Source organism: Sturnira hondurensis, unplaced genomic scaffold (genome assembly GCF_014824575.4).
Source record: "Sturnira hondurensis isolate 20B ecotype Veracruz unplaced genomic scaffold, ASM1482457v3 Scaffold0001872, whole genome shotgun sequence".
In the NCBI taxonomy this organism is placed as follows: Eukaryota; Metazoa; Chordata; class Mammalia; order Chiroptera; family Phyllostomidae; genus Sturnira; species Sturnira hondurensis.
Genome location: NW_028074503.1, coordinates 34,729,589 through 34,743,522, shown reverse-complemented (window position 1 = coordinate 34,743,522; position 13,934 = coordinate 34,729,589). Strand labels below are relative to the sequence as shown.

Sequence of the window (13,934 nt, the reverse complement as noted above, 5' to 3'; positions counted from 1 at the left end):
GCAAGTGCAAAAGTTAAGGGATCTGTGGCCATCAAACTCTGCCCTTGTGAACCTGGTATGAGACCGAGTCCTTGTAGAACCACACCCACCTGTCACCCTCTTTATATTAAAAAAAGAAAAATATATCATTACCTTGACATAGCACTGAATGAGCCTCTTTCCTCCCAGTCTCTGAAATGCAGCGCACGGTCCAGCGCTCTTTATGAGGTTTAGAAACAAAGAGATCTAAGACCCCCTAGAAGCGGTATAGGTTAGAATCAGTGAGTGAGGTCACCCGAGATCTACGGAATGACCCATACCTCCACTGGCTGCATTTTCTGGCTGCAGAAAACATGGTGAAAGTGTCCTGGGCAGTGAGGGGCGAGGAGATACATTAGAAGAGAAATAACCACCATCTTCACTCCCATCCTTATTTTACTGCATCCTTTCTGTCTGATCTAAATAAACACATTTCCTTTCAGAAGTAAAATTCAGGGCTTTGCTTTGATTTTCAGAAACTTCAGGAGAAATCATCCAAACACCTTAGGAAAGGTAAACTAAAACACAGAGCCTGTATTCAAAGATTGGAGTTTAATTCAAATTGCTTAAGCGTCCTGCTGACTTTTCATTGTGCACCACGGGTTTCGATGAATGCACACAGTGTCTTTTTGCTAGAATTGATGCTTCATACGTTTATAACAATATTGGTTACATGGAATGCTGAGCTGAATGAACCAGGCTCTGTAGTAGAGTGTGGGTACAGCTTGCTGTGAAGGCAGGAGCACAGCAGGCCTGGGCCAAAGGTAAACCATCCTTCAATAGTGGGAGTCAAAAGAGGCAATGGAATATTCTACCGAAATTTTGAGTAAAAGAGAACACAGTGGGTACAGGCATGTTAGATCCTCACATTTTATCCTTATGTTTTTGAAGAAAATATCTTTTTAAAAAAAATCTATGTCACTAGGTAATTTGGTGTAATTTGGTGTAATTACCTAGTGACATAGATTTAAAAAAATAAAGCTATTGGTAATTTCTTCCAATCCATCTTCTAGTTTATCAAGTCTATCTTATTCAGTGTCAAGTGTAGTACATATCCACTCCATTGACATTTTATCTTCAACATTTACATTATTCACTTCTAAATGTATAATTTGGGTCTTTGCTAAGGTGACTGCCATCACCGATAAACTCTATTGTTCATACTTTATTCTCTTTGATCCATTAAACATTTTATACGTGCACTCTCTTGATGTTTTTGATCATTACAAGTTCTGAAATAGTTGGGGTTTCCTGGGAACGGTCTTGTATTTCATGCATTTTAATTGCTCATTCATGTCGGATGGAAAGCCTGGGAGCTAGTGGGACAGCTAACCTCATCTGACATTAGCCCCTCTGTGGGTCCCAGGTTAACGTGGGTACCCTGCCATCTCCCACAGGCCTGGCGCTGGGCTGACTGTGGCCCATAGTGCGACTCTGTGTCTCAGCTTGTTTACGTTTGCCTCCGTGGTATTCTGCTTTTTATCTTTTAAAATTATTTTCTTTATTTTTTTTCAAAATGTAAGGTTTGTTGGGCTTTTCCTTACACTCTTGTAAGTCACCAGTGTAGTAAAAAGCACAGGCATCTGCTGAGAGGGTGACCCACATAATGTCCAGCCACCATATTTCTTCGATTTCATCCATTCTTGGGGCAATCAACCTTCTCAGAGGTAATAAGCAAAGAATTGGATCATACTGATGAAATGTCAGATTAGTGGCACTATATATACTTTTGTTTTCTTACTACTTTGAAACACCAAATTTAATGTCATTTTCCATTTAGATTTTTTTTTTAAGAATAAAGGAGTCTCACACTCTGTAAGAAAACCAAAGTCTAATTAAGATCAGAGAGTCTCATTTTTGGAATGAGTTTCAACTCCTTTCTTACCCTCCCAAACCAGAATTTCATTTTTTGAGTGTCTGTGATAATAGAAAACATAATTGGCAAAATATCAAGGTTTTATTTTTCTTCTTTCATCTCTACCACTTACTTCACATTTCCTTAGATAAGATACAATTATTCTACAAAAATCATAGTATTTATACTTATAAAATATAGCATGAAATATTAGTAAGGTAATAAATCATATAATTTTCCTGCTTATAAAAATATAAACCATGAGCATAATTCCTTAATCAGTGCAATAAAAGTGTAAAGAAACTTTTTAAGTGTATGTTGTACTTCTCAACATTTTCATTAGTTATAGTTATTAATAGATTATTTTATAGTGCTTGTTCACATGAGATTCAAATAACCAGATAACTAATAGCTAATGTTGACTTGAAGTCTTATTAACACTGATTGTTCAACACAGGCGATCACTGATAAAGCAACAGTATCCCGTGTACATTATTTTTAATCTCTGATGGTTTCTTCACTTACAAAAGGCTGACATAAGCTGCTGTAAGATATTGGAAGTGCTTTCAGGTCATCAGAACAAGAGTGTAGAATGGCTTTCATAGGATGTCACTGCCACTGTACTCTGATTCTTCAAAGTGTATGAATTATTCATCACACGTATGCCACTCATGACTGAAAAATTATTACATTCCCTAGAGCCTCATTTCCTTGATTTCCTCTAGGTATCTCAAGATCACCTGACTTGCACCGGTTTCTGTCCTCTAAGTCTTCTCTGTGCCCATGCGTTTGTGGTCTGTCATGAGGCTGGGGTTGCTCTAAAGGCCTTCACCTTCTCCTCAGTCCTCCCAAGCAGGGAAGAATTGTTCTTCCCTTGTCATCCCTGGTCCAGGCTCATAGCCTCTGTTATTAGCCTGGACTGGACTCCAACCTTTACAGTCCTGATAAGATGACCGATTTTAGGTAGCGCCTTCAATTAATTATGCCAATTGTCTCTTTGAATATTCCTTCCCAATTGTACGTTGTTACTGTTTTTCCTTAATGCATATTTCCCCAAACAAACTACCTGTGTTTGCAATATAACAATAAATACAACGGTGGGCAAAAATAAGTTTACAGTTGTGAGCATGCAAAAGACCGTTAATCAAGGTATTATAATAATGGGAACCTGCGTGCCTTTCTCTGTACAGACAATTGTAAACCTGCCTTTGCCCACCCCTGTATAATCAACCTCATTACAGGATTTCCATAATTTCCCACGATAAAGGCTTACATTTTTACAGCGTTTTACAGTTTACACCACACTTGCACTTGATGATCAGCAAGCCTCTGAAACAGCCAAGACAGCTATTAACTCAATTTTCAGGGAATTGGAATGGCACCCAGGCACAGCAGAAGTGCTGTGCCTGGCTTCTGACCCGGATTCAATAACCACACACTGGGGGCACTTCCGAGTACTGTCACTCCAGAGGGCAAAGCCCAGGGACTCCCCGTCAGAGGTAATTCACACTGCATATCGTATTAGCAATGAGATGGCGAACACAGAAGGAAAATAAAATGAGGCCATGGTCCAGATAGTTCAGCTAAAAGTTCTCCCCTTAGCACCCAAATCCTTCTCATGTAAATTAAATCACATTCATAAAGCAAATAAAATAATGCTCTCTTCAGTTACTATCGTATTTTCTGGTCTTGCTGCCTAACAGGCACTTGTCAAATAACAATGATATTCTGGCATTAACAAGGTGACATTAGACCATTTTTTCAGGTCCCTGCAGACATACTTCTCAATGCTCCACATTCACACCCGCACACAAATACACAAATCGGCAAGTGTCCTTTACAGTTAAGCTCTGAGCCAGTCCCAGTCAGCATAACAATGAAGTGCCAGAATGTCACACACATGCTGGCTGTCTTGTTTTTGCTTGAAAAATTACCTCTGGAATTAAACTTTACAAGGCCTGCCTAATTGAATAACTCCCTTTTTGTTTGAGGGCTTATCCCACTCCTCCAAAACGATTTCAATTACACGTAAAGTGTAAATGCCTTTGCTCCTTTCTTGCCCTTTTAATTATGATGATGGTTAGTCATTTAACATTGTATTAGTTTCCCTTCCCAAACTTTCATACGCCATCATTCATATATATATATATATATATATACATATATATACATATATATTCACATATATATATTCATATATATACAATAAACATTATCATAATTTAAAAATAACCATATATTAAAGATGAAGTAAAAAATCGTATTTATTGTCATATGTATTTCATGTAACCCAAGTTATGAGTAAGCTGTAGCTTTCTTTTACTCAAATTTAATTATATCAACTATAAATAAACCTTGAAATAGTCATGCAGAAACAATTAGGGTAACAGAGTTTGTAGGTCAATAGATGCCACAGTAAAGTGCTTAAAACTAAAATGTTTAAATTAGATGGTTTTTGCCTCTTACTATACATTCGTCTTAATTTATTTGAAGCACCTCTAGATTTTCGATTTGAATATAAGGCTAAGTCTATCTTTACCTAAGTTTCGTGGGGCATGGGGGCCATAACACAGATCACTGGCATCTTGTATAACTACATCACCTACAGGAGAGTAAGCACCAAAGCCTACTCACCATCCAGTGCAGAAGTTCATTGTGCGTGACGTTAAAACAGGGTACAACTCTCTCAGAGGGCAGCGTGCACAGGCAGCTGCCTGTCCCTGAGCAGTCTTCCTGCCTGTTCTTCACTCGCTGCAACTGCAGTCAGCCTCAAGCTGAGCTTCATGTCCAGGGAAAGCGTTTCCAGGTCTCATCCAGGTCGTCCGTCTACTTTTTGTCTCCACGTAGCTTACCTGTTCTTGTCTCCCTCCTAATGTTGGTCTGCAGATGGCCTTGGAAAATCGCCTTAACATAGAGATTGATTTGTGAATCCAGAATTATCCTTTAGCCTTGACCTATGAAAAGTTCACTTTCTTGGTAAGATTTAGTTTTCCTATTTGTTATACTGGCTGAAAATGATGCAATAAAAACATTTTAGAATAGGAGCGTGGGCCTATTTCCTTTTGGCATGGATAGTGATGAGTGAAAGGGAACTGTTTTTGTAGGAAGGTAAGTTGTTCAAAACCTGCGTTACTTTGTGCAGTCTGAATTTCTACTGGTGGCCCCAGGGACATCAGTGGAAATCTCTAAATGCACTGACTTTCTGATCGGGCACCTGTACTTGACATGAGTAAGCCATAGCTCCTCATACTGAGCGGGATCCTCTTCCTTTCTTCTTGTAGCTCCAAGGATTCAATACCAGGAAATTGCTACCCCATGCACCTAGGATAGAGCAAAACCTCCTTTCACGTCACTATTTGACATTCTGTTCATTCATACTTGTATTCACAATCATAGGGGTTCCTTTTATGAAATAATTGAAGCAGTGGAGTGTTGGAGGAAATTTAACAACCGGTTCTCCAGAAGGAAACAGATGGCGTTCACTGATTTCCATGGTGGTCTAAATGTTGCCACCAAGGCTGACTTCAATTTCCCCACATAGTGTCACTAGAAGATATGGCTTTGTTGACTCGGTAGTTGGTTCTTGTGGGCTGTACTAAACCACTGAATATCACCGACTAGGTAAGAGGTATTCATGTAACTATTTTGGAGATAATCCTGACTTGTTTTAAAATGGATTTTTTAAGCAGTCAACTATTCTAGTCCCTGCTTTTAAAACATAGTCTGTCTCTCAACTATCACACCTTACAATCATGCATAGTGTCGTATTTCTGAAAAAAAAAAAGGACACTAAAATAAATTTGCCATCATTACAGTAAATTTAGCTAGAAGTGCTTCATGTAAATCCTGTCTACATTAGGGATATTTTCCCAGTCATCGCAAGCATTTAAAAAAAAGCACTGAGTCAACTTCAACACGGTACTGATAAAATCTTCCACACATAAAATGAGCAATTGAGCATAGGCAAGAATTTCAAATCTTTATTTAAATTTGAGTCTTTTCCCAATATATTACTGGCAAATATGAAACAAAATTAAAAAACCAAGAAAATATATTCTTTAAAAGGAAAGAAAGCCTGGTGAATAATGAAATATTCCTTTTCTAAAATACATTCACACCTCCATTGAGTGATATGTGCAACCAATCAGCAGTTCTGACGACATAAGTCAACTGTACTAAACTATTTTACCTTCTTGCAGACGAAAAGGGGATTATTACAAAACTGTTTTCTCAGCACCTTGCCGATTCAATACCTACATAATTCCTACGCCGCACTGTGATTTTTTTGAAAAGGGTAGACGTGTACTAGGTTTTTTTTTATTTGAAAAACTTACATACATGACTAAAAGTAGTGAGCGTATCTTTTACTCTGTTATAAAATTGGTTGTTGTTTTTTTTTTTGTATATATGCGTATCCATACAGCAAGAAGCATATCTACCTGGTCATGAAACAATGTCTGCAAAACTTTATTCAAATGAAAGGACTGTTGGCAGATAATCCAATTTATCGAATTATTTATTGTGATGAAGCTGAAGGCCACTTTCATTTCATTTCATTTCATACTTCATTTCTGAGCAGGGGGCTGCAAGCTTACAGAATCCTACATGGTTTCTCCTCATGTCATCAAAACACTGATAGCCTAGGTCCAGTGTTTGTCTTTCAGAAAGAAGCACTTTCAAAACTTAATTTCTTACACAATGCCCACTCCACCCCCTACAGATTTCTTGGGAACTCAACAATAATTCTTCCCAAAAGGAACAAAGAAAATCTGTTCTTACTTGAATATATGCACATTGAACTAGTACTGTTCTAGAAAAAAAAGATAGGTAGAAATCGTATATTAGTCATAAAATTCTTCTCTTTTAACAAGAAGCCCATTACAAACTTAAACACATGGGATTTTTTGACATTGCTCTCCTCACTTTGGAACATCTAAACCAGCACAAAAATTATACAAGTTCTATTCTGGAGGAACATATTTGCATTGGAATTTAAAGATGGATTTCTGAAATGTATAACATTGAATTGTTGAAGGTATATAAAAAATCAGTCTTAAACGTCGTATGTTTACAGCAAAAGAGGTTGGGATAAAACAAATTCTCAAAAGTCTTTGGAGCATCTAGAACTTGTGACCTTGAAAAATAAATCTTGCATCAAAGGAAATCTCAATGATCTTTGAAATCTTCTTTCTAAAACACCAATCTTTCACTCCCCTGTTTTGTACGTTCTGATGGCTAAGACCGGTGACCCACGTGTCCAGTAGCTGTGTTCCTCTCCGAGATGTCAGCCACAGCAGGGATCAACCACTGTATGCTATCTCCATTTCTCTGCTTCATTGCCTTCGTGGAGCTCAGACCGGAGACAAAAGCAGCATGTTCTGATGAGCTTAACACTATGAGGCAGGAAGATGGACCTGAACTTAGTGGAGACTGGAGCTCCAAAATAAATGTAATATCATGTATCAAATAAGAAAGAAAAGATACTCTCCCGTACAAATCAGAAGAGAAAAAAAAAGACAAATAGCAACTTTTTATACCTACAAAAGAATCTCAAAACAATTGCACACTTTAAACATGATTTACCTTTTTCTTATTTAGAACCCTTTTATTTATTGGTTAAACAATGGTTGCTTTTTTTTTTTACACTGCCTTCAACCACATTTTATTGGATTGCATTGGAAGATTGGGGAGGACTTTTCTATGAATTTATATTTTGCTACATAAAATATATTTGCTAAACCACAGCAATAAAATTCTGCTGGATTCTCTAATCTAGCAAGCTAAAAGCATCCCTATAAATTAAATGTGTCCCAAGATGTGATATGCAGGAAGTTGCAGCGCTTTCCCACCACAGGGCGTGTTCTCCTCATTGGCAGCACCAGGAGGGTATGTGCGGAGCATCCGGGGTTCGCCAGAGGCACAGGGCACCACTCACTCACAGAGGCTGGGCGCCTTTGCAGGCAGCTGAGAGTTGCTATCTACTCACAAAGCACTGAGCATGCCTTTTGGCCAGAAAACCTTCCCATGCTCAGGGTCCGTGGTCAATCCATCCCTTGGGCCAATCAAATGAACGTATCACACTTCACCGAGGCAGAAACCTAAACCGTTAAAAATGGAGAACTATGTACAACCACCTCCTCTAGCCAGTGGAGTTCCCGTCATCTGCAAGTCGTGTGTTTTTCCATTGCGTTTCATGTTGGCTCTCCCCTGGTCTGCAGTCCCCGCCCGGCGCAGGCCCCGGGGCTATGAGTACAGGCCCTCCTGGCCGGTGCCGTACATGTCCGCCAGGCGCTTGAAGCGCGGCCCCCAGTCGCTCAGGTAGTCGTAGTTCTGCTCCGAGCTGGAGCTGATGGACTCCAGCGAGCTGAGCGACTCGGCCACCGAGCCGTTCCCCTCGAACGCGTAGGTCTGCAAGGAGTCGTAGGGGGGCGCACAGGGGTCCACGTCCGCCTCCTTCAGCCGCTCCCAGATGAACTCCCGGAAAATGACATTGTCGGGGACGCTTTTGAAAGCCGGGCGGCTCAGGAACTGGATCTCCGGAGTCACGTCCCTGCGGGTCTTGGTGTCCCTGACCACGTGGAGGTTTCTCAGCGCGGCCATGTCGAAGGCCTCGGTGTCCTCCTCGCCCCCGCCCTCGTCGTCGTAGCGCACGATGTTCTCGCGGATGTCTCTCTCTTCGTCGAAAATGAGGGGCTCCTTTTTCCGCCGTCTCAGGGTGACGATCAGGAGGATCAGCACTGAAACAAGGAGACAGCAGAGGGAACGTTTCAGTAAATGTTTCACTAAACGCGAGGACGGGCATCCTGCAGCCTGGGGCTCGGAAGTGGACTCCCAGCCCTTTCAGGGGAAATCAGTTGGCAGGGGAATTCGGAACAGTTGAAGTGTTAAAATCGCTCAAACGCCCTTAAAAATAGAACACTCGAGGACATCAAAAGCAATCATTTTCCACACCTGTTCAGAATTGATGTCTCCCTCTTTCCCATAACCGCCACAGCAGCATTTGGTAGAACCAAGTGAAGGGCAAGTTCGGGATAAATACAGTAATTTCAAAGCAAAGACACACAAAGGGATTTTTTTTTTTGAACTCGGTAATTACTGGAAAGGCAAAGTGGCATTTACAAATGTTTTGGGTATAATTTGGCAGCTGCAGTTTCGGAAGAAAATGGATTACAGCGTTTAGTAGGGGTCTTTGAAGAAATACCTAGTACTTGTCTCTAAAACTCAGCTGTTAAATACAATCTAGCAAGTCAGACCCTGTATGGAGATGAAAAGCTTCTCTGTAGGAAATTGAACCCTACTCGTAGGAATATGGAACTTGGTCTTCATGCATTATACCAAGAGAGAATACAGGTTGTGAGGTTTTCAGCATTAGCTAAAGGCAGATTTAAGAAACCAAGCATCTCTCTGCCATTAGGAATTAGGCTTCCTGTATCAAAGTTGATAACTAGAAAATAGGGCGTGTGGTTTCTCGGGAAAGGAGAGCAAGTGTCCTGGCCACACACGGATAAAGGGTCTGCTCTTCTCCGGCTGCGTTCCCGCCGAATGAAGACACTGGATTTCATGGTGGCGGGATTAAGATGAAATGAAGAAGGAAAAGTAGTCTTAAGTTTGGGAATTAAAAAATATGCAAACAAATGAATTTACATTAATTATCTTAACTAATAATACATCTTTTTCAACAATTTGTATCACATCAGCCAAAATTGGGGTGGGGGCATCTAAAAGGCCCGAATGGTTGTTATTCCTGGCATGTTTTAAAAAAAATTGAAATGCTTATATTTAAAATATCTTATAAGGTGTTACTTTGGCAATTAAGAATATATTTGAAAATACAAATATAAAACCACAAAAGGTATCAATGGAATTCAGAGGAACTTAAATATGGTGGTTAGAGGGTAAGGCATGTTCCATCCTCTCCATTAATCAGCATTAAAACACCAACCCTCTAAGTACCTAATATATTTTTTAAAATGTTTTTATCCTCAGTGGAAAGTATGTGCTTTCCGTCAGTGTTTACCTGTGATCTGCTTTTCCAAACATCAGCAGGGATGGGACTGGGGAAGACATTTTTATTGGAGCTCTTTGAAAATAGTCGTGAAAGCAATCGCTTACTGGGACAGTTCCTCTTCCTTATTTATCGCTCTATTTTGTGTTCCCCACTTCACCCTGACCTATTGCTCATGCATCGGCTTTACTGACAGCCTACAGTTTAGAAACTGGATACAATTCGGAGCTTTTCTGGTCACCTTCTCACATTGCTGTGGCCCAAACATGCCTGGTCCCTTTTTATCTCCCACTCACTCTTTCGTTCTCGACTGGCTTTACCAAAATGGCAGATACATAGTTCAAATGCTTGCCTACAATTCACTTCTCCGTCTGTCCCCACTAGCCATCTGGTACTCGCCTCCCTTCCCCACTCAATGGATTCCCCATACTTGTCTCTTCTTGTCTGACACTCCTCATTGCCACCACTCCAAACCCTTGTGGTTTTCAAGGTCCACTCTGTCGCAGCTCCACATGAGCACTCAGGCATGGACCTGAAACTTGCATACAGCTTCCGTGTCAAGAAGGCGTTGGGTCAAAGCCCAGCCTTTTCGCAGGTTCGATGTGTGATCCTGGGCAATGAGCCCAGCTATTCGTGATAATTATAGACGACGTCGGTGTTCTCGGGGTGGATTATAGAGCTAAAGGGCCCGGGGAGTCGATAAGGAGAGTTAGCAGAACACCAGGCACTTGGTGGGCAACAGAGAGCTTGTTCATTGTCATAACTTTAATTCAACCTTCCATGAACACAGCAAGTAATGCCATCACTTTTCTGCTTTGATCAAAGAAAAACGAAGAACAAGATTAGTTAACAATCAAAGTAGAAAGCGTATTAACTATTCGCCAAGGCATGGGAACTGCGGATTAAATGGGACAGAGGAAAGGTAGTAAGGTGAGAAATGCAGGTCTACTGTTCAACACTTGGAGCGATTCTGTGAGGCATTGTTACCCTTGGTGGTTGTCTCGGGTATTTGAAACAACCTGTCTCTTGTCCATGAAGTTAAATGCATACTTAGGGGGTGAGACAGACCCCACCCCACGCACTTTTGTAGCACTCTGAGTTCACTGCCTCAACACAGGTGATGGGGCTGGAGCTCAGGTAGTAGCTGCTTGTGCAGAGAAAGACACATCAGTGAGTTTTCAAAGGCATAAATAAAACACTTTTTGAATTAGGTGTATCTTTAGTTTCTGAAACTTTTTACATAGTTCCCCCCAAATAAAAGTAATTGTAACAGAAAGAACATGGGGCCACATAAGACTCCTTGTGGAGAAGTCAGACAGAATAGAGAGGTGAGAAGTATCAGGGAAAACCATGATGGATGGACAGGTGGAGGCGGGCAAAAATGAGAAATCTGCTCCACATATTGGGCAGTGGAGCTGAGGGGGCGCGAAGGTCCCCAAGTGGAAAAGGATATAAGAAATGAGGGATTCCAAAGTAAATAAAGGTAAGAAGTAAGAATTATGTAAGAATTCAATGTTCTTTTAGTTCAACGCAAGGTCAAAGTAGACAAAACATTTCAAAATTCTCAGTTCTCTTTCCTTCATATAATTACAATGAATCTCCTCTCTCCGTCTCTGCCATGCGTGCACACACGTGCATGTGCACACACACACTCCTGATCCTTGAACAACATGGGTTGAAACAGTCTGGGCTCACTTATGAATAGATTTACAAATCGTCTTCATTATTCAATTACAGGTGACATATATTAATGTGTTAGTTTCAGGTGTACAATGCAGCGATTAGACATTTTTATGACTTACAAAGTGATCATCCCAGTAAGTCTAATACCCATCTGACACCGTACATAGTAATTAAAATATTGTTGACCATCTTCCCTGTGCTGTGTTCTGCATCCCTAACACTTCTTATCACTGGCAATTTGTATTTTTTATTCCTTTCAACTTTTCCACCATGCCCCCACCCCTCTCCCATCTGGCGACCATCGGTTGATTTTCTGTGTCTGTCCTTTGCATCTGTTTAATGTGGTTGTTTTGTTTTTTAGATTCCACATATAAGTGAAATCGTACGGTATTTGTTTTCCTTTGTCCCATAGCACTTAGCATTAATACCCTCTAGGTCTACCCAGGTTGTCACAAATGGCAAAATTTCATTATTTTCTATGGCTGAGTAGTTTTTTATTGTATAGATGTACAACCTCTTCTTTTTCTGGTTGTCTATTGATGGGCACTTAGGAGGCTTTCATATCTTGGCTGTTGTAAAAATTGCTGAAATGAACATAGGAGTGCACACATCTTTTCGAATTAGGTTTTGGGTTTCTTCAGACAAATACCCAGATAGTTGGAATTGCTAGTTCATAAGGTAGTTCTATTTTTAATTTTTTCTAGGAACTTCCATACTGACTGCACCAAGTTACAATCCTGTCAACAGTGAACAAGGGTTCCCTTTTCCCCACATCCTCATCAATACTTATTTGTTCACTTTTTGGTGATAGCTTTCTGACAGCTGTGAAGTGATATCTCATTGTGGTTTTTATTTGTATTCCCCTGATTATTAGTGACATTTAACATCTTTTCATATATCTATTGGTCAGCTTGTCCTCTTTGGAAAAATTCTGTCAGGTCCTCTGCTCGTTTTTAAATCAGATTTGTCTGAATTTGGTGTTGAGTCACATATGTCCATTATCTATGCAAGTTATTCATCCCTTGTCAGATATATCATTGGCAACTATCTTTTCCTATTCAGTGGGTTGTCTTTTCATTTTGTGGATGGTTTCTTTCACTGTGCAAAAACACTTTTTTTCCTTTCCCAAAGAGAAACCACCAAAAAATACATATTGCTAAGAGCAATGTCAAGTAGATTACTGCCTATGGTTTGTTCTAGGAGTTTTATGTTTTCATTTCTTATATCCAAGTCTTTAACACATTTCGACTTATGTTTTTGCATGGGTCCAGTTATCCCAACACTATTTACTGAAGACACTGCCTTTACCCCACTGTATGTTCTTGCCTCCTTTGTCTCAGATTGATCCTAAATAGGTGTGGGTTTATTTCTGGGCTCTCTAGTCTTGCCATCGATCTATTTGACTGCTTTTAGGCCAGTCTTATGCTATTTTGATTAGAATAGCTTTATAGTTTGGCATCAGGTAGTGTGATACCTCCAACTTTGTTCTTTTTCCGTATTGCTTTGGCTATTTGGGGGTCTTCCGTGGCCACCTAAGGTTTAGGCTATTTTGCTTTAGTTCTCTGGAAAACACCCTTGGCATTTTGATAGGGATTGTGTTGAATATATGCATTAATTCTTTGCATCCACAGGTGCAGTATATCCTTCCACAATCCCTTTAATATGTTAGAGCTTTCTGAGTACAGGTTTTATACTTCCTTGGTTAAAGTTACCCCTAAATACTTTGTTCTTTTTGGATGCAATTGTGAATGGGATGGTTTTCTTAATTTCTCTAATGGTTTGTTATTGGTCTATAAAAATGCAACAGATTTCTGAATACTAATTTTGTATCCTGCTACTTTATGAAATGCCTTCATTATCTTATCCTGCTACTTTATGAAATGCCTTCATTATCCATTTTGGTGGCTACCTTAGGATTTTCTATATAAAGTATCATGGTATCTGCACATATTGACAATTTTACTTTTTCCTTTGCAATATGGATGTCTTTTATTATATTTTTTATTGTGAGATTGCTGTGGCTACAAGTTCCAAAACTATGTTGAATAAAAATGGTGACAGTGGACATCATTGTCTTGTTCCTTATCTTACAGAAAAAGTTTTCAGTTTGTACTACTGAGTTATGATGCTAGTCATTGGTTTGTCATATGTGGCCTCTATAAATCTACTTTGCTGAGACTTTTTAATCATAAATGAATGTTGGATTATGTCAAATACATTTTTCTGCATCTGTTGATGTGATCGTATCATTTTTATTTATTGTGTGTATGTGGTGTATCATATTAAAGTTTGCGGATATTGAACCAGGCTTCCAACCTAGGAATAAATCCCAGTTGATCATGTTATATGATATTTTAATGTATTGCTGAATTC

At 39.7% G+C, this 13,934-nt stretch overlaps 1 protein-coding gene across 1 annotated transcript in view; it reads right to left on the bottom strand.

Moving 5' to 3' along the window:
- Positions 1–7,504: 7,504 nt before the first annotated feature.
- Positions 7,505–13,934, bottom strand: part of CDH7 (cadherin 7) — a 121,019-nt gene continuing 114,589 nt past the window's right edge. Inside the window, exon 12 of the mRNA XM_037035583.1 lies at positions 7,505–8,610. Within this exon, the coding sequence (XP_036891478.1) occupies positions 8,117–8,610 (494 nt within the window). The 3' untranslated portion in view covers positions 7,505–8,116. The remainder of the gene's footprint in view (positions 8,611–13,934) is intronic.